The sequence below is a fragment of the Sparus aurata genome, chromosome 6 (genome assembly GCF_900880675.1).
Source record: "Sparus aurata chromosome 6, fSpaAur1.1, whole genome shotgun sequence".
Classification (NCBI taxonomy): domain Eukaryota; kingdom Metazoa; phylum Chordata; class Actinopteri; order Spariformes; family Sparidae; genus Sparus; species Sparus aurata.
Genome location: NC_044192.1, coordinates 12,220,758 through 12,241,866, shown reverse-complemented (window position 1 = coordinate 12,241,866; position 21,109 = coordinate 12,220,758). Strand labels below are relative to the sequence as shown.

Here is a 21,109-nt window from a genome sequence, read left to right as displayed (position 1 = left end):
GAAGAATTGACCGGGGAAGACGAGTCGGTCTTGTCTCAAAAATAGTTTATTAACAATGTTCATGTTCACTTCAGATCAAACATTCACTACAACACTTTCAGTTTACAAAGCATTTATTACAATGAGCTTTTTATATAAATCTGGATCCTTTATCATCTCAAATACTTACAGAGAAAGAAAGAAAAAAGTTACACAACAGTGAGCAGAAGCCGTTTCCCCGAAGACGTGTGCGCGTAGTGCTCGTTGCGTGTGTCTGTGCACACGGTTAAGCCCCATGGTTTTTCTCAAGCATGCATCGACATCGTAAGGAAAACTTTTTTGATTTTAGCGCAGCGTGATCTGCATACACATCGACAGCAGTATTGTACATGCTCTTAGTGATATGTTTGACAGTAGTAGACCCTCTGCTGCTCTGCGGGAACACCCTTCATCATCAATGCTTCCAGCTGTGAACGTTATACGACTTATCTCTGCTGACGTTAAGCTTGTTGAGAACCGCGAACGCGATGCCGCAACTATCAAACGCCCATGCTTTCATTGATGAGAATCTTTTACTTTCTTTACTCTTGCCCTGTTAGTGTGCTTATCCACAATTCCGCACAAAAATCCAGAGTTTAAACAAAGTATCAACCCCCTAGAAAGATTTGAGGTAACAACATTAATCTGGTGCATGTGTGTGTTTGTAATAAATGCCCCCTCTCCGGTAAAAAAAAAAAAAAAAAAATACAACTAGTTTTATATTTTATAGCTTCTCCACCGGATTGCCGAGTTAAAACTTATGTGCTTGGCCAGTAGAGGGTATAAAGTTGCATTATAGATGGCATTACAATATAACAGACGCACAGCTCCTGTCAGCTGCTAGGCTTAGGTAAGAAGGTTGCATGCAACATCAAAGATATTGTTTTTTCGCCACACACACATTTCAACATCCACCCTCCCGTAGACAGACGGCAACATGCAACCAAAGGGACACGTACAGTACAAGAATGAGCAACAGAGGCAGAGAAAAGGAATGCCGTAAAGAGTCTGTGCCTGAGGACAGTCGCTGGGCTGTTTTTTTTTTTTTTAAGAATTATACATCAAGCCAGGTTGAATTCACAATCGAGTGTTCAGAAAGAAAGCGTGAGCAAGAACTGGGACCAGTGGACGGTCTCTGACATGCCTCCAAAAGCTGCTATAAGTACAATTCAGTGTCAAGTCCTGATGATCAATATGGTGAAAATGAAAATCATATTCATGATAAGTGGGAAATATCTTAAAAAAAAAAAAAAAAGGTGCTGTACAGAAACAATAGTCAAAACTTACTTTACTGCCACTAAATTGTAGTTAATAACCAGTGATCAAATGTTGCTAAGTTTGACCCCCTGATTTTTATTAAAACTGCTAAGGTATATTGTTTCCAAATATCAATTTAATCTCCTCGATTGCTGATTATTGGTGTCAGTATCAGCCCTGAAAAAAACACATCAGTCGAGATTAGGTTTAGATGGTGAATAATTTTGCACATATGAATTCAGTTAACTTTACAAGTGTTATATTTGTAAGGAGGTAAAAGTGAAGAAGTGAAGATCAAGAGAGACAGGTCAAGACAAAAAACGACAAATAAACCCAATTACATTTTTTTCTACAGCTGTTCTCTAAAAACTTTTTTGGCAACCATTAAACATCAAAGACAATATTTATGGCTGCTGACAGATGTTTTCCCACAGATGTTGAGGAACCATGTTATGTTACAAGTGTTGAAATTTTCACATGATTCATTCTTGACGCAAAACTACATGCCGTACATTTGTGTAACTGAGCTCGTGTGCCAGAATAATGAAGATGACACTGCATTTAAAGATCGAATTTTATGTTAGGACGACTGAAAGTTTAGGAAACTGATGACACATTTTGTGTAATCAAGCTTGGTGAAACATGTCAGGAGGTCACTGTGGACCTCATCAGTCAGTGTCAGCAGGTTGGCATGGAGCAGCTGGTCTATCTGGTCTGGGAGAGAACAACCAAAGGCACACCAGAACAGAGAAGGCACCGGGGGAAAAACAAGCTCCTCACGAACACACAACTCAGCTCCTCTCAAACATGCGAGGAATGTCGTCCGACTGGAAACATCCACACTCGAAAGGCTAATAGCTCTAACAAGAAATGATTTCCATAAGTGGGTTAACCCGTCCAACACACAGATTCCGATGGCAGGCGTGACCGGTGACCGGCTCGCTTGCCCTGTAGCAGAAGAAGAGCTGAACTCAGTTGCTCACAATAAACAAACAGTGGAGGTTTCACCAGGCCTTGGCCTTCGTTTCTGTCTCAGCTGTGTCATCTCCCTGTTGGTCCTAACAGCCATTGTGCATAGTTGAGTCATATTGGCTTGTGTCTTGACTGGCCAGTTCTCCTCTGCCCATCCTTGTCCACTGCACAGATTAAGGAGAGCGACTAACTGGACTAACATATACTCAAAAAAAAAAAAAATGTAAATGTGAAGCTCACTCCCTTCTCGTAATCAAATTACAGAGGCAGCTACCTTCTTTATCCTCAGTGAATATGGTGAATATTTCACATCGCACAAGCAGCCATTTGTTGCGCTTGACGAGGTGTTGACAACCCTGAAAGCCTTAGTCATGGCTTCCCTCAGGTTTCACAATGACAATGGAGGGCCCCTCAGCTGAAATGTTAGCTAGCTGACAAACATGAGAAGTAGACAGTGATGTAAAAAAAAGAAAGAAAAGGCACTAGCTCTCAAAAGACATCAACTTTCATCCTCTTATCACAACTTCCATGATGAACAGAACCGACACTAACGGGACAGCCTGGACTTTACTCGTGAAGACTTTATACAAGCTAAGAAGGATGCTGCTGCTCGCCCAACATCGCCAAGAACAATATTGCATACAAATATGTGCATCTATCACAGCCTCGTTAACGTTACAAATATAAAGAAAAAACAAGTAGGAAACGTTCTATATGTAAAGACAGATTTGAGGAAAAATAAAAAAAAAAATCAACAAGGAACTTTAAACATCAATTTCTAAGCACGGTTTGAATATAGACAAAGTTCATTTCCTGTATTTGTTGGATTCATCTGCCTGACTGTTATCTTGAAATGCGACATACAGTACAAAGATGCTGTTTTGGTAAAAGGTCAGTCCTTTTTTTTTGATGTGTTATTTTTTTTTATCATCCTGTTGGTCAGTTGATTTTATGTCGTCTCGGGCCGCTCACAGCAGCGTGCAGCCACCTCTCTTCTTGCGCTTGCGGACCTGCAGCGCCGCTCTGGTGGCCATCTCGAACACTTCCCGAACGCCATCCTTGGTCTTGGCGGAGCACTCCAGGTATCCAAAAGCACTGATCCTGCCGGCCATGTCTCTGCCTTCCTCTGCCTTCACCGGCTCCTGCGTGGTTAGATCACAGATTGTCGTTAGGTAATGTATGAAAATGATATGTAGGGAGGCGCGTTCAGAAAAGGGTGAATTTTTTTTTTTTTTTTTACCTCTACCAAGGACAGTCTGTCCAATCATAGGACTTGTCAGAAGGATTACACAAAAAACCAGTGAGCGGATTACCAAAAATTTAGATTCCGATGTGGTTCAGAATCAGAATCCAGATAAAGGGACAGATCCAGGAATATTTTCTCACTGTATTTAACATTGCAAGAACATTTCCTTTAATTCCACAGGGAATAAAGCATGGATCCTGAAAGAAAACTAAATAAATCAGGCTTATATCTGTGGCTGGTATCTAACAGTGAGTACAATTTGATGCGGCTTAAAGGGACGGCCGAGCCTTGGCAGTCACATCGCGGCTTACACATGTTGAGCCAACATGTGTGAACATGAAAAATTCAAAACACTTGAACTGATGACTTAGTGCTCCTCTTTGTGAACCCGTTCCTGATACCTACAGAAAGGAAAAAGCTGACAGTGGTGTCTGAAAGAGCTGGAGAGCTTTGTGAACACGCTGGACCTGGAGACAGACACAGAGCGGGCCATGGCGTGACACAGTGAACCAGTATGTTGTCATTGTAGTATGACTGAAAGGCCACTGACAGCCTGTTCAGAGTCACTGTTTGTTCCCCCAAGACAATAAACTTTCAGTGACAGACAGAGAGGATTTCATTTGAATTCATGTTAAATCTTTCTTTTGGCTTCTTCCTACTTCTAGGAGACCCCCCCTTTTTTTTCTTTTGTTTTTTTTTTTTAACCCCATTTCAGGGTTCTTTTGTCTGTTCCATTCTGAGGCACCATCTGGTAAAAAAAAATGTAGCTTTCTTTCTTTCTTTTTTTTCACAAATTTATTCCAAATAATTTACACATCTGAAAGCGCAAGAATACAGCTCTACTGTTGTTGCAACATAATGCAGCACCATCCAAAATGCCACCAAGGTGTGCTTTATTTCTACTGATTTTCTTGCATTTGTGGAAATTATAAAAATCATTGTCACCACATTAAGTCTCCAGAGTTACATAATCGTGTCCGAATGTGTTATAAACCACAACACTATGCAGCGTTTTTTGGAGCCTTCAAACTCATGGATGTGTGACTCAAACTTCGTTGTTGCATTAGGTTTTCAAAATTGTCATAATAAGCCCTGAAAAAGGACAAGCTGTCGCAGTTCCCATGTGGTGAGAACTATTGAGCAGAGCGATCAGAATCTGATACAAAACTCAAATTTCTTCAGCTGAGGACTTCTAGACGCCCACCATAGATTAAAATTCCTTCTTATTTTTGAGGTCTCAAGGTTGTCGTAACACTTGCGGTGAAGCTTTATTTGTTGTCAATATGTACATTAATAATTCAGATAAATCCCCGTGAACAACCCTGCACCCATCCTTGAGAGTTTGAGTACTGGCGAGGTGCCTACTTGTTCACTTCATTGACCCTCAGAGGCTTCCGTACCTGCTTCATCTTGGCCAGCTCTCTCCGCGTGTGCTCATCGTTCCTCAGGTCCTTCTTGTTCCCCACTAGAATGATGGGGACATTGGGACAGAAGTGCTTCACCTCGGGCGTCCACTTCTCAGGGATGTTTTCTGTCCCGCGAGAGAAGAAAAAAAAAGAAGAAGAGGAGGAGAGTTGAAATACTTGAGACAGAGAGAGAGAGAGAGAGAGGAGGAGGAGGAGGGGGACTATAAAGAGGGACAGGCAGTGCAGAGTCACAGTGCAGAACACTTCTCATGATGGATTGCTCTGCAGACTGCTCGAGGCAAAGATGTTTTTAGCTGCTCTAATCAGACTTCCCATCAAGTCCATTAAGCCGTTTAACAAACAGCTTGCTGAGCTGATATGAACTGCCTTGATTCTGTGAAGATAAACACGTTTATACAGAGGGAGAAGTGATGTATTCTATATTCTTTGTAATTTCTTTGCTGCTGCCGTCTCAGCCGAGGTTTGTCCAATTTGACCCGTTTAAAAACTCAGACTCCTGTGAATCGGCAGTTCCTCACCTAAACTGTCCGGGCTGTCGATGGAGAAACACATGAGGATGACGTCTGTGTCAGGGTAGGAGAGAGGCCTCAGCCTGTCGTAGTCCTCTTGTCCAGCAGTATCCCACAGCGCCAACTCCACCTGGGAGATAATCAGAAGGAAAACACCGTCAGAGGAAGTAGAAAAACACAATACATATACTGCATGTGAAGGCGGATACAGAGTGATTCTCAGAGATAAGTATCTTGTAACAACATACAGATACTTGCTCATCAAATGTGCTGAAATAAAAGACAAGAAGATTTAATTAGAAAGTAATTTGAAGAATTCAAACGCAGCTCCAAAACTATAGGGGGCAGCATAACCGCTTACTGCTTCTCACTATACTCTTTGCTGTAGCAACTGTCTGCTTTTTTGCAAGTAGCTCAGGGTAGCCGTGGAGCTATGTGGCCCTATTAGCTGACCAGATCCTGCCCGCACCACAATCTGCGAGTCACACCGGGCGACGGGGCTCAGTTAACCGGCCTCCCAGACTGAACACGGCCTCTGAGACCAACGAATGCCAGTAGAAGACAGGCGATACAGTATGGAGGGGATTTACAGCAGCTCTCAACGAGACTAGGACTCGGGGGAAAGACGACACAGCATGTGGGTCCTGACCTTTTGTGAGTTTATTTTGTTTCCTTATTTGTAGCAGCAAACTCTACACTCACCTTTTGTGGCATAAAGCGGTATTGTGAGACAGGGCGGGCCATTACTAGCCGGTGAGCATGCTAACTTCTTTAGATGTCTCTGCAACACAGTCCATAGAGGCCTTTGACAGTTAGGGTTAAAGTTATTTAAAAATACATTCTAGCCTGATATTATCAAGTTTGAGGTGTGGTCGTAGCCTAATGTGGGTCCTATATGTTGAAAAGATAAGATCTGAGAGCTAATTTGAGAGCTAATTTCCCTCATCCCTTGGTGTCTGAACAGCCATTTGAAATGTAACGCCACATTGATACACTAGCTCCTTCAGATTACAGAAGGACTGGGCATTTAGCTAATTTATTTTCCAAGATAAGTGCAGTACAGTAAGTAAGTTGCTAAGATTGAACGCAATTTGCAAGCAACCAAAGCAAGACACATTACAACATGATACCGTACAAAACAGTAGAAGAAAAAAAGATTGATCTAAAGCCAAAAGCTGTGTTTAGGCTTATTGTTGTTAAGTTTTTTTGTGTTTCTTTTTCCAAGTTTAAACCCGGGGATTAAAATGTGTCTTTTTAAAATAAAAATTACGTATTTAATAATAAATCTTCTGTTCTTCAATTATACAAACACAAGCTCATGTATTTTGTTTGTTGTTTTCTGCAAACCCAAATACAAGTTCTGTATTCCTCTGGTGATTCTCATCACTCCTTATTATTTCCATGACTCACTCCTCCATGTTGTTTTGCTGAAAGTTTTGTTATTTGAACCCTTCCGGAGGGGTTAAAAAAAGACAATTATCTGTCTTCACAGACTAGACGTAATGCTGCTGCTCACTGTTCCGGATGAAGGCACAAACATTTAACCAGTCACGACATCATTAGCGATGAAGTTTTTTTTCTCATCCACTAAGTGCCGTGACTGTTCGGAGTCTGACGTATGAACCTCGAGGCATGTGCCGCGTCTGAGTGAAGGCCAACGCTTTGAATACCAGGAAGCAAATATTTGTTAACCTCAGGACATTTATCTGCTCTCGCTGCACATACCTGGCATCTTCATCGTAACTTAATGTTGCTTCCTTGTCTGACGGGACTTCAGTGTTCAGACACTTCTCACCACGCCTGCAGCTCTGACCTCAACAGCTTCATAAGTCTGTTGTGTTGTCAGTGAAATGAACTCGGGGACTGGCCTCATCCCATCACACCACTGATTAATTCAATTAGGGAAAGTTGGAGATTAGCAAGCATCAAACCAGATACCTTCTGTCCCTGTCCGGGCATTAACAGCCGGTCTTCACTCGACGCCGCTCTTCATCTGACTCACTCTGTTCAGGGGAAACTTTTTTGCAAAGTTTTGAATACTGGAACTCCACTGAATGACAACCGATTCTGGTAATGCCCACAGAGAGCACAAGCATCAGTCAACGGTCCCAAAATAGAGGTTTGCAGAGGCAGCGGGTGGGTGGCGGCTGAACATTGTGGAGACTGCATGAGCAACCGGAGCAGTTATGTTCCCAGTGGACTTGTTGTGAGCTGCAGACTTTGGGGAGGAAAGGAAAGAGGGAAAAGACAGCTATTTTTAGAGGCTGCCCAATGCACTGAAGGTGAAAGAAAGAAAATGTTTTTTACCCCTCGAGGGGGGCAAGAATTTAGAGGCTGAGAACATCCAGCTGCTTGTGTGATGGGATAATTCTTATGGGGGATCCTTTCAGGAGTTGCGGGGGGGTTAACCAATGGGGCCGCGCTCATATCTATGCCAAAATTATCTCCCCCTAGACCGATGTCCATCATGGATCCCTAACTTTAGATTTCCTGTCCAGCAACACAACAGTTAACCCCTCCTTGCCTCCAGGCATCTAATAGAACCAGAACAGGAAATGAGAGACATTTATCGGGCTGGAGGAGGGTCCTGATGCGAGAAGAGGGGGATTGCCAGGAGACATCCCCATTCCCTGTCTGAACAGGAAGCTGAGAAGTGGAGTCATTTCCTGTTTTGCCAAGCGGTGATCCTGCAGCGGTGGTCAGCTCAAGAGAACAAAACCCTTCGACATAACAGGCCGTCTGCAGCTCAGGCTTGACCCTCGCTCACAGCACACACACACACACACACACACACACACACACACACAGGAGAAGTTAAGTAGCTGGTTTCATAACTGTCTGAAAAAACTCCCACTTTACTATACAGTGCATATTATTTACCCTCAATATTACATTAACCTGACGTGCCAGATGGTTCATTATACAGAACCATCTGGGAAGGTGCCGCTAGAACTTATTGTAAAAGGGCAGCCACAAAAAATACTTGGCAAGTGATTGGATGAACCATTCGTCTCTCACTGTCTAATTTTAACCAATCAGATCGACAGTAGGAGAGAGCTACCACCAGCACCGCCAGCAAGTAAATTATATCATCGAATGTTGAAGCCGGTTGAGAGAAAAGCAATAGCATGTTTTCCAAAGAGAAAAGCCTTCAGTGTCTTTCTCATTTTCATCCAAAAATACTCTCACATTCTGATGTATGGATGCTATAGCAGCATCAACGCAGACTTCCTTCCAACGAACAGTCTCTTCTCGCTGCTTTTCTACGCCTAAACCACGCCCTTAGCAGCCAGTGCTTCCTTAAAAGGATGCTGATTGTTCAAACCACATAGCTTAGATAGTTGGCATGATAATGTGAACCTGCAAAAATCCAGCTGTCTCACTAGGTAATCATTTAATGTAAGTGTCAGAATTCTCAGAGTGAAATGTAGTGACTTCATAAATTCCTACCATTGAATAAAAAAAAAGTACTTTCTGCTAACAATAACAAACTGTAACAAGGTTTTCTCAATCTTTAAGAGGTGTGCATGCAAAATGCCTTTATTGTAATGTCACTGCAAGTCTGTTAAAAGGTCTAACGTGACCATGCAATGACAAAAAAGGCAATTTAAGTTCAGTTTTCTCCTGGTTTACATGCATCTCTATCCAAAAACCAACTCAGAAAGTGCTCACTGCCCTGAATGTTTTTTTTATTTTGTAGACAGCTTCTTTGTCTGCTCTTACTTTCAAGGCCAAGAAGCATTTCATCCCACTGTGTGGAAGTGTGGAATTTATCAGAATTCAAGCTAACGTTCAGCTGTTTATTGGTTTTCAGGATGTTTGCACTCCAGTTAGTGCAGAGGCCAAACACATCGATTAGCCCTTTTCCTAAAGCCTTCAATCATATAAAGTTGAATATGAAGTGAAAACATGATCTAAAATAAGTATATAGCTTACCTCTTTTTTATGTAGAAGTATGTAAGCTTTGCAGCCAAACAATGGTAGAATAAAAGAGCAGTGTGAGCTTTTGTTTGTCATTAGCCTCTTTTCGGCTTTGGCATCTTAAGCATGTTATTAAGTATGAAGCCATCAAGTGCATGTTTGTGACCTCCTTTTTCAAGGCTCTTTAAAAAAAAATGTGTCAGTTTGAAACATGAAGAAGTCAGCCGTACAGAGTTCATGAACTCACTGAGCTGCTTTTTAATTAGTTATCTAGCTTGTTAGATCCACCTGCCACAGTTCATGTCAGCAGGAAGATTCATCTGCTAGAAGTGATGCTGCTTTTGTTTCCGCCTGTTGGATATCAAGGACATATAACCAATAATTTCTAGTGGTAAATCTGCCATAAGGTCAGTGTTGGCTTATGACAAAAACAGTAAAACTTTCTATGCAGACGATGACAGACAACCACTTCTTCTCCGCTCTGATTTCTTCCGTGTCAAATGTACAAACCTGCTTTCCGTCAACCTCGATATCAGCGATGTAGTTCTCGAACACCGTCGGGACGTAGACTTCAGGAAACTGGTCTTTACTGAAAACGATCAGAAGACATGTTTTCCCACACGCTCCATCCCCGACGATCACCAACTTCTTCCGAATGGCTGCCATCTCTGTGGGGAAACAGGAGGAGAGTTTTTACAAGAGGCTGTCACAAGCAGACATTTTGTCGAAGTGTCAAAATAACCAGCGGCGCCACAGAAAGCAAAGAAAACTTTTTTTTTGACATGATGCGAGTTTTCACTTGCGCTGTCACGCTGTGGGAACGAGCGAAACAATGCCGTTACACTTTGTCATTTGTCGTTTGTGTATTCCCCGCTACAGATGTTTAAAATTATTTGGAGAGATCACAGGAGCGCATGATGTATCAAGAACACAATGTTCTACAAAAACTTTCTCTGCCGATGCTCTGAGGCTCCAAAGCGACCACTCTGACATCTCTGACAGACAGTACGGCATCGCATTACACCTAAGGGAGCGCTGTGATCTGCATGTTGTCACAGACGACTGCAGTCGCAGACCTTGAATCCCCAACGCCACATCTAGACTACAAAGCTACATAGAGAACAGAGGAGAAGGAGTAAGATAGTGGAGGAGAAAGAGGGGAGGGGGGTGCTGAGACAAGCCGGGACATGAAGGAATGTGCTATCAGGCTGCTGCTCCGCCCTGTTTGTTTCCCTCTGCAGCATGTGTGGAAGAGAAAAAGCGTCCAGGAAATCAGGGCAGCTGGTGAAGCACTTGGTGGTGTGTGTCCTAAAGCAGACAAAACGCCACCCTGCTTTTGATGCTTCTTCTTCAGGAAAAACACTGAAAGTAATGCCCTAATTATCTTATAACTACTTTATATTCAAGGAGGAAGAGCTAAACCTGCCAGCCCATATGTTCCAGTGTAAGCCAGGATTGCCTACATGGGGTTTAGAGCGCAGTGAGCGTGTGTGTGTGGCCGACCAAGTGCCATGAAAGCACCATAACAGCAATCATGTCAGACGAAGATGGATGCCTGCAAGTATGAAGCTTTGCTGGTTTCCTGCGCACAAAAACACAATCGACTGAAGCAACTGAACCAAGACAGATTTCTGCAATAAGGCCTGCAGATGTGAGGACTGGTTTAGCTGGGGATGAGTTAGCAGTGCAGCTGATGGATGAGCGGGAGTCCTGCTGCCTGGGAGCAGCTGTGCATATAGTCATTTGGCTCCTCACCTCATCCACTTTCTGCCAGACGGTCTTGACAGCAATCCTCTTCACGAGGGCACCCACTTATCAGGGGAAATTAATCTTTCAGTCATGCTGGCAAAACTTTGGAGTTGAGTCTGCCCCGACACCCACTTTTTAATCTCTGCTCAGGTGCATAGAAAAACGCCACGGAGCTCAGTAAGATGCGTGAAAAAGCATCAAGAACACAGGTTGACATTGTTTGTCAAACTATTCCCGGTTCGCTACCTTAAAAATCTGCAAGATTAATATTTCAGTCTTCTGATTAAGGGTGGGTGATATGTCCAAAAATGTCAATAATGGTACACGGATTTAAATCACATATAGTGATTCTGTAAATTCAATCAAGAAATGGTTTGAAATAAACACACCGTGTTGTACTTGTTCATCGCATCTGGAAGGTTAAAAATGAAAACCAATATTTCATGTTTTCAGGTGAACAGGTGCAACTAAATGCCAACTTGACTTCATTCTTCAAAAATCAATTGTCAAAGTTGTTGTGAATTATGTTGCTGCCAATCAACATTTAGATCAATCAGCTAATCTTTGCAGCTCCACATAACATCTTTAAGTTAGTTATGACACTGGGGGAAACACAGAGTATGAGTTCATTAATGAGGTAGAGGAGAAGAGGTATGATTAAATAAGGGTCGACTTATTCCTATTCTTAATGTGAATTGTGTTGTTTTTGAGAAATTATTGATTTAATAATTGTTTCAAAGCTTTCTTTCTTACATGTTTGAAATAAGAAAGTCAATACACGGGCAAGTATATAGATTTTTGAAGAGTGAGCACACAAACTGAAAGCTGTTGAGTGAGAGTGAGAAAGCCAATTAATATATAAATGGTATATTTATGCTGAGCTGCAAAGTGGTAAAGTGTAATAGGAAAAAATAAAAAGGTTACAAGAGAAGAGATGATGACGGAGCCATGTTTCCAATGAATCTTAGACTGCAGCCATACTGGAAATTTTGGGTGTGTTTATATGTTTGGCAGTTTTTCTTAATTTGGGGTTGTTCGCCTCTTTCTTATGGAAATTCTCGTCATGGTTTGTTCCCATTTTCTTCCCATTTTGCCCGCAGGCCCATTCCCTCTGCTGCAGTGTGTTCAGTTACAGCTGCACAAGATTTTCAAAGACAAAGATTCCAGTTTGAATTAAGGCTGCCGTCGTGCGCCAGCTACTGTTATTTCTACATGTTTAATATATAATGACAGGCAAGCAAGCAAACCTCTTGATTACACTCTACAGTGACAACCAAAATTCATCATTCACTTGCTGCAGTTGCGAATGTTTCAACCAAAAAAACAGCCAAAAAACAGAATATTTAATGAGAACAGAGGCTGCTTCCACTTTCCTTCTGTAAGTGGGTTTGATTCTGGGATGAATATTGACTCCAGAGACACAGCCCAGTATCTTTTGATCTTTTTCTTTCCAGAGATTGCCAACTGGACGAGAGACGGCCCGAACTAGCTGAAGGGTTCAAAGCCAAACAAGTGGGAGACAGCAGCACCGGGGCCTCAGAGGCTCACCCTGTGAAACAAAACAATCCACTTCCTGTTCTGTGAAGCCTGGGAGGAGCATTTGGCTGGAGTTCTGTTTGGACAGGCCTGAGCAGAGCTGGGACACGGAGAGGGCTGCCAGAGGCAACGCAACACATGCGTGCACGCAACTTAAGCACGCAGGCTTACTGACACATACATGCACATGTGCACAGTCACTCTCTTTGAACATCGATAGCTTATCCTTGGTGGCAGTGATATCAGCAGCCGATGGAGGGAAGTACTGATGCATTGTCGAAAGGAAATTAAGCGTTAAAATGTCTCAAATAGTCAAAAAAACCTGTGGTGATCTCTCAGGCTACTTCTGACTGATGCTCTGAATTTAAGCACCTATGGAAACTAATGACAGCAACAACTGAAGAGGAAGTTTAGGTGGTTGCAAGTGGTAACATATTTCACTTTGACCCTGTTAATGATGTTTCAGCCACTGAAGGAAACCCACTTTGCTTTAACCACCACCATTATTCATCCCCTTCATGTTCACGATCTCACCCCCATTCAATCAATACGTATGAATGGACTACACTTATCTAGGACCAGTATCAGCTGGCAGACCCGAGACCTCCACACCGCTGAATGAAAGCAAAGAGGTGTCACCGAGAGATTAACCGTCAGCGTGAAAGCTGTGACAAAAGCAGAAAAATAGTTCAACATCATTCTGTCGGCTCTATGTAACCATCAGTCAGTTAAGAGGGCAGACATTTTCATTTCCCTGTCGCTGTGAGTCTACGCTACATGGCCGAGATTAATCCAGTGGTGCGTACAGGTACGCTAGAACATATTCAAGAAGCCTTCCATCATCCTGAGGTTGACTGAGGATCGACCATCACTGTGAGACAGCAGGAACACTGTGTTACATCCAGGTTAAAACATTGGAGAGAGACACCGGAGAGCAAAGATAAAATAATACTGAGGCGACTGAACTTTTTGATATTTATCAAAACCGTTTTGAGCTATTTATACTACCGATTTATTCGCATCCAGTCCAGTAATGCAGAAAAGTTTAAGCTGATTCCAGTTCTGCTTCAACGTAACTCTAAGTTATCCAGTAAGGTGCTGCGTTGGCCATTCACATACAAGCAAGCCCAAAGTAAGATCTGATTGCAACGTCAACACTGCAACAAGTTCAACAGTTTACCGCCGCAACAAAGATAAAATAACTCAAGCAGATTTGTAAAATACTCTTAAAGTATTTTAAATCACTGTGCGATGTTTTGGTGTCTAAAAAGCCTTTAAATTCACAGATCTGTTACTGGAACTGGACTTTCTGGATTGTATTTCATGTCTCGACCATTGCAGCAGCAGTAACGCAAATTCTTCCCAAGATGCCTCACATTTAGGTCGCGATCCCAGAGGGGAGCCTGACACACAGGCCGCAAACCTCGATGACATCATTAAAGGAATAGTTTCGCCATTTTTGGAAACACTCATTTACTTTTTTTTCAGGAAGTTGGACAAGAATATCAAAGCCACACTCAAGTTTGTACAGCACATATGATGCTACCTCCAGATCCTGGTAAGCTTAGCTTAGCATAAAGACTGTGAACAGGTGAAACTACGAACATGGCCTCCGTCCAAAGGGAAGAAAATCTGCTGTGAGCTCTGTAAAAAGTTAAAAACAACACATCTATGTTCTGTTTGTGTTCTTTACCTTGAAAAAGGTCTCACAATATGGTTTGCTGGACTGTTTCTTGGCCTGAGAGGGAGGCGGGGTACCTTTAATTAGCCATTATGAGATAATACATACAGTGCATCTTGCATGATTTGCTTGCTTAGCTCCCGAGAGATTATCAAGAGTTGATCATCTGTGAAGCTCTGTGAAGTCAGTCGCTTTGATCTACATCAGAAAATCAATCGCCTACAATTCTGATCATTTATTAATCATTTAAGTTATTTACAAAGTAAACTTGCCAAAAATGTGCTAGTTTTACCTACTCAGTTAGAAAGTTCTGTTGTTTTATGTCATCAAACAAAGTCAACTGAAGGCATCAATTTGTATGCAAGTAAACTTTAATGGATGTATTACCCTATTTTTGGCTGTTTTATTAGAGCATTCATGATGAAAATAACAGCAACAAACAAGCGCATATCTGATGAGTATGGTGGCCATCGCAGTACATGTGAGTTCACTGTGATGCAGAAGACAAAGTGTAAAGTGTCACTGGCAAGCACACGTAAAACTTGATCCAAAGACAACACAAGGAGCCATTAAGACACTGCAGAGCAGTGCACCATTACTTCCTACAACTATTTGAGCAATGCCCCGGGTTAATGAACACACCACCTCTCCCGTTCTCTAAGGAGGTTTTCCTGAGGCTTAGGGGCCAACAGGAGTTATGCAACATGCTGAGCACAGAGTTAGCACAGAGCAGAGCGTGACCCTGGCCAATGAGGGAGAGCTGCATTCTCAATCCTCATATAACTTTAAAACCAACAACAACGCTGAACACGGACAAACATCCAGCCAATAAAAGGCCTGTTGTTTGGGAGACGGTGATGATGACTCTGTTTTCCTTCAGAGGTCCTGCAAACAAGCAAACATGCCACAGGAAATGAGTCCCAGTATGATTGTTTTGGCTCGTCTAACAAGCTGACCGGGGCCATCCGCTATCTTTGATACTAGTAATTATTTTCATTATCGATTCACTGTTTGGTGTCCAGAAACCTCGCAATTCCCCAGAGCCCAAACTGATGTCTTCAAATTGCTTCCTTTGTCCAACAAACAACAAAAACTCAAAAAGACTCTCTATTTACTATCAAAAATGACAAAGAAAAGCAGCAAATCCTCACATTTAAGAAGGTGGAAACAGAAGACGTTTGACATTTTCGCTTTAATCAATTAGCAAAGTAATTGGGAATTCGTTTTCTGTTGATCCACTGACTTGTTCATCAACTGACTGTTGCAGACACAGTCACAGATCAGCTGACATCAATGTTAAGAAGACATTTCCGGGGTTTTTGGTGTTGCCATGGAGCTCAGTCAGACTCTGGTTGCATATAAACTAAGAGAGCAATAAAACCAAGGGTGGATTTTAACTGTTTGACAGAAACATCCACCCGTTAGAAGTCCAGCCTAAATCTAAATCTCTATGGAACAACTTCACTACCAAATAGAGACGACCGTTAATGTACTTGCGGTTATTCATCTCAAAAGAAACGAGCAAACAGGCTATGTTTTAAAAATAAACCCATGTACCTGAAAGCATGTGAGAATATACCCCCCTTCCTCAAGAAATAGGCTAAAGTTCATAAACTTGCAGAGGCTGTGGCCGGAGACAGCACACAGCCCGCCACGACGCCTGTCTGCACCACCTTTACCCTGACGTGGAAACGTCTTATCTGGCTACATCTGACGGGAGGCAACAGACATCAGATCACACGGAGGTTCAGACATCAAACTTCTCACACGGGGAACGCTTCGGGCTGTTTTCAGATCAAGTGTTTGTGGAAACAATGCTGGGATTCCCGGGTAAAGGCTGTCGACTAAAGCGCATAAAAATTGAAATGCGAGCGCTGAGCTCTCTTACACAACTGCAGGGGAACATACACAGCAACAGATCAGGTCAGCCTCTCACATTCTTTGGGCGTATGTTACAAACACACTCGGCTCCTCGGCCTCACTGAGTCATGGCTTTACTGGTACACCCATGGAAATGATCAAATCTCCCAACAGGCAGCCAGCCCGTGAAATAAAAACAGGTACGACATCTCCCTCAAGGCCTCTCGACGACAATGACCCATTCATCTGTACGAAGAAACATGAATCAGAATTTCCTACTCCAAATACGTGTTAATTCTTTTATGCTAAATAAGATTTTTGTGTTAAATAAATAGTTTTTCATTTGGGGGGGAAAACATGTATTTGCTTCCTTGCAGAGAGAGTGATAATAACAGCCCTCCCATCCAACAAAACAAGCACTCAGGAAGTAAGTAACTCCCATGGATGTATTTTAAGAAAAGGCTAACAGGCTCGAGGATGAGTGCTGAAAACTAAGCTTACTGAAAGAAGAAACTGATAATGAAATAATCAGGGCAGTTTTCTAAAAGATAACCCATCACCTTCATTGCTGCCATCAACGTATAAATAAATATATAAATGTAGATTATACACCAAAGGAAGATAGTCACAGATACCTCCTCCCCCCTCGCAGCCTTCCTCTTCCTCTCAAGGAAGTAGGGCAAGACGAACGAGTCGAGTCAGCTGGTGGCAGAAGCGGCGCGATGGCCAAAGACAGAGGCAGAGGATACACCTACACGAGGCTTTGAGCTAACCGACACCTCATGACTCACTGCTGCTCAATAACTCAGGTCATAAGCAGCCGAACGAGGCTGCCCGACAAGCTGAGAAGACTCAAAACACAGATGCCTGGAAACTTCTGTTCCTCCAACACCAAGTCAATCTATCCCCGATCTACATCCAACTAAGGTTCGTCTTAAAGATGATCTGGTAACTATTGTAGAAGAATGAATTTAACAGCATTTTAAACAGCACACTGTCCCACAAAAAAACAAATCAGTTGATTAGTTTATGGACATGTTGGGCTTTGTTTACGGTTTTGTAATGATGAGATTATTGACCATTTATACTTTTATTGGCTAATTTTGTTTGTTTAATGTCTAATATTCTCATTAAATTATGAATCTATCTACCTGCCCAGGGACTGAAGTTGGAAAAAACTTATACTTATATAAAACTTATATAAAGTTATACAAGTTAAAACCTCTTAACCTCCTATTTTAGGAGTATCATGTTCCAAAAAAACACTGACCTCTGGATATCATGGTATTTCAGAAATGTATTATATTTGTTTTACCTTAATAAACTCTGCAATCAAGTTTTTAAGAAAATGGTATTTTGACGTAAATTATTTCATGTTTTTTTCAAATAAAGATGCATGAAACAAGAAACACGAGACAGGAAGTTGATCAACAATTGGTTGACAGCATCAAATGTCCGCTTGAGACGTCAACTTGTGTTCTGTGAAATTATGATGTGCATTATTCATTATTCTCCACAGTCCAAACATTGCATTGATTAATCAAAATATCATCAACAGATTAATCTATAATGATAGCCATTGGTTGCAGAGTGGATTTATTGAACAGCGTTACCTTAAGAAGACACTAATGCACAACTGTGTGTGCCTGAACACGCCGCTGGAATGTATTTCCTGCACATCCAAAGCATAAAAACATCAATCTTCAGGGCTGCAACCACATTGAGTATTCTGATGATTGACTGGTTTGATTGTTTTGTCAACAAAATGTTGGAAGAAAGTGAAAACATTGAGAACTGGTAAATATTCCCGACATAACATTGATTTTGTTGTTCTGTCTCACTAAGATATTCCGAGGAAATCATGATATAATACAGAGAAAGAGTGTTTGGCATTTTTCCTTGAAAAATCAATTACTCGTTAATTAACGTTGTGGTTAAAAAATGCTTTAAAACGATGAATTTTACTTGTTTGTTGCACTTGACATCCATCTGCAAGTGCATCGAGAGTATATTTTTCATGAACGCCACTTAAATGTTTTTAATTTCCAAATTCAAACATTACATTAAAATCCCTGACAAGCATTTCATACCATTTAAGCTGAGGGCTGCAACCATATTGATTATTGATTATGCTGAATATTGACTGTTTTGATTATGCTATTGATTATGCTGAATATTGACTGTTTTGATTATGCTATTGATTATGCTGAATATTGACTGTTTTGATTATGCTATTGATTATGCTGAATATTGACTGTTTTGATTGTTTAGTCAACGAAATATTGGAAAATAACTAAAAGAATTGAATAGTTGGACACGTCAGAGCCCATTTAGACATAAAATCGAATCTGTTCTGTCTCACAAAGATACTCGATGAATCATGATATAAAACAGGGAAGGAATATTTGACATTTTTGCCTGATAAACTGCTTAAACAGTTACTCTACTGGATAAAAATGGTTTAAAACTATCTAATTTCAGTTTCAGTTTCACTTGACTTCCATCTGCAAGTGCACCAAGAATACATTTGTCTTGAATCCAACAAAGAGGTTTATTAGCCAGCAGATTCGAACAAATTGAGGAGTATAATCACAATCTATTACTGTTATTTCTATGTGAATCCTATTACTTATAATGAATTGTTCCTATTTAAGTCACATTAAAAGCCCTGGATGATCTCCCCTATGTGAATTCAGATCTTCCTCTTCAACACAATTCAGCCTAAATGACTCACCTCTGTCTTCAAATGTCACCCCCACATGTCTTGCTGTGTTTGAGAAAACACTGTTAGCAGTTCAAACAAAGCACAGGCAGTGTTGATACTGAGGAAATTAAAGAGTTCCCAAGAATAGAAATGGCTCATTAGGAGATTTGCCATGCGGAGTTTGCTTATTAAGGTCGCAGCAGTTGGACAGACTGTTCACACCGACAGGATCCGATCTGCTGCTTTGACTTTGAAACTACCAACAACGAAGCTATCAACAGTTGTAGAGAAACACGCCCTGACAACCAGCAGCCACACAGTTTCACACTCCGGCACCAGCAACGGGACTAAACTACTACCTGAGCAGGAGAAAAGGCGAATGTTTAGTGTGAGGACAAGCCACCACCTTGTTCTCTCACCCAAGTAAGTGAGCTATAATTAGACTGTCGACTTGTGTCAAATAAGAACATGGAGTCAAACTACAGCCTCCGTGTCGTAATTACCTGTCAGCAGCCGGATGAGACGTTTTTATAAGTATTAATCCCCGCTCGCTCTCTCCTCTCGGTCGTGACACACACACGGAGACACACACACACTCACTTCTTGCTGCAGTATTCGCTAATTTTTACGGAGAGGGTGCTGAGAAACGGGGCAGGCGAGCAAGATCCTCCCACCGACACCAGCGACAAGTGAGGCTAGGCTAACAGGCAGCTAGTTCCTCTCAGGACCTTCAAAATAAAACGAGCAGAGGCCATCCTCATCTCAAGTGTGAGTTGTTCAGAGAGAGCGAAGAGTAAAAAAAAAAACTTAAACAAAAATAAATAATGACAGAAAACTAAACTAAATAATGTCTACTAAAACTAAACTAAAATAATTTCCTGATTGTATTTAACATTTTTTATATTAAGTAACATGAAAAAAAAAATTCTCCTGAAGTTTTTCACTGCTTTCCAACGTGACTTTTTTTTCCTGATTTTATTTTTTTTTTTACATGTTTTCACAGATGAAAATATTAAGGAACATATGAAAACAAAGTTTTTTTCCCCTGAAATCTTTTTTTTCCACTGGTCTCAAACATGACAATGATTTCACAGATTGGAAAAAATGATAAGGAGCATGTAAAGAACAAAAGTCACTCAAAAAAATAATAATTAGAAAACAAGAACTTTTTGTTGCGTGTGTGAAAAAAAAATTGTGAAATTTTTTTTCACTTGTTTCACGCATGCTATTTTTTCCCCAGAATTTCTTTCACATGTGATTTCACGGAAAGAAAAAAAAGCTTTTCGCCTGAAAGAATATTTTCACTAAATGATAACATTTTTCTAGATTTTTTCTCACATGTTTTCACAGATGGAAAGCTAATGAAGGAACATGTGAAAAATGAATTAAAAAAATAAGAAAATAAATTAATAAAATAGAAAAAAACAGGGTAAAAAAAAGTTTTTTTCATGTTAAACCAAGTGGAAAAAACATTCTTTCTCATGATTTTTGTTTTCATGAAGTCCTTGAAATAGTTTTTTCACATTTTCAAAGATGGAAAATATAATCAAGGAACACATGAAAAAATAATATATAGGTGAAACCAGTGATTTTTTTTTCATGAGAAATAAAATTAGGAGAAAAAAATGAATGAATTATTTCTTTTTTCTTTTGCCCTGAAACTGTTGTTTCACTTAAAAGTAGGAAAGATCATCCTAGCAAAAAAACCTTTTTTAACCTCCAAATCACAAATCATAGATACTGTAGAAAAAATAATTTAGATCAGACTTTAGATCAGACATATGAAATAACTATAGAAAAAAGAACTTGCCTCTCTCTCTCTATTTTTTTCTTTTGTCTGGTTTAAAACTGATGAGAAGGGATTATATTTTGATTGAAAATAAAACTTTGCGTTTGATTTAATTTCACTATATGTAAATAATTCTACTACAAATGAAATCTCAAACCATTTGACGCGGGTATATACATGACAAATACAGCCCAATAACAATGACAGAATTGAACAGGTCCTCGGGGTCCTCACAAATCTTTCCCTCTATGATTTTGAAGGCTGCTGCTCGTACTTCCGGTGTTGTCACGGTTGCTTCCACCTAACCTGACGGAGCTGCTGCAGCCGCCGGAGTCACTCAGGTCCCTCCTCCACTCCCCGGTCGAAGATGACATCATCCGTAGTACAAGAAGGCTCGTGCAACAGGAGGGCTGGGTGTGGATCTCAGCAGTGTTGCCCTC

General features: G+C 41.1%; 1 protein-coding gene across 2 annotated transcripts; it reads right to left on the bottom strand.

Annotated features, from left to right (window-relative positions):
* Positions 1 to 24: 24 nt before the first annotated feature.
* LOC115583735 (rho-related GTP-binding protein RhoA-D-like) lies at positions 25 to 19,595 on the bottom strand. Of its 2 annotated transcripts, none has more exons than XM_030420886.1 (5): positions 19,481 to 19,595; positions 9,861 to 10,018; positions 5,439 to 5,559; positions 4,894 to 5,024; positions 25 to 3,389 (listed from the first exon to the last, which is right to left on the bottom strand). In XM_030420886.1, the coding sequence occupies exons 2-5, from the start codon at positions 10,014 to 10,016 to the stop codon at positions 3,216 to 3,218; spliced, it is 582 nt and encodes a 193-aa protein (XP_030276746.1). In that variant the 5' UTR covers positions 10,017 to 10,018; positions 19,481 to 19,595; the 3' UTR covers positions 25 to 3,215. The 2 variants fall into 2 exon arrangements, with proteins under 2 accessions (XP_030276746.1, XP_030276745.1); XM_030420885.1 differs by having other exon boundaries at positions 19,384 to 19,573.
* Positions 19,596 to 21,109: the final 1,514 nt, after the last annotated feature.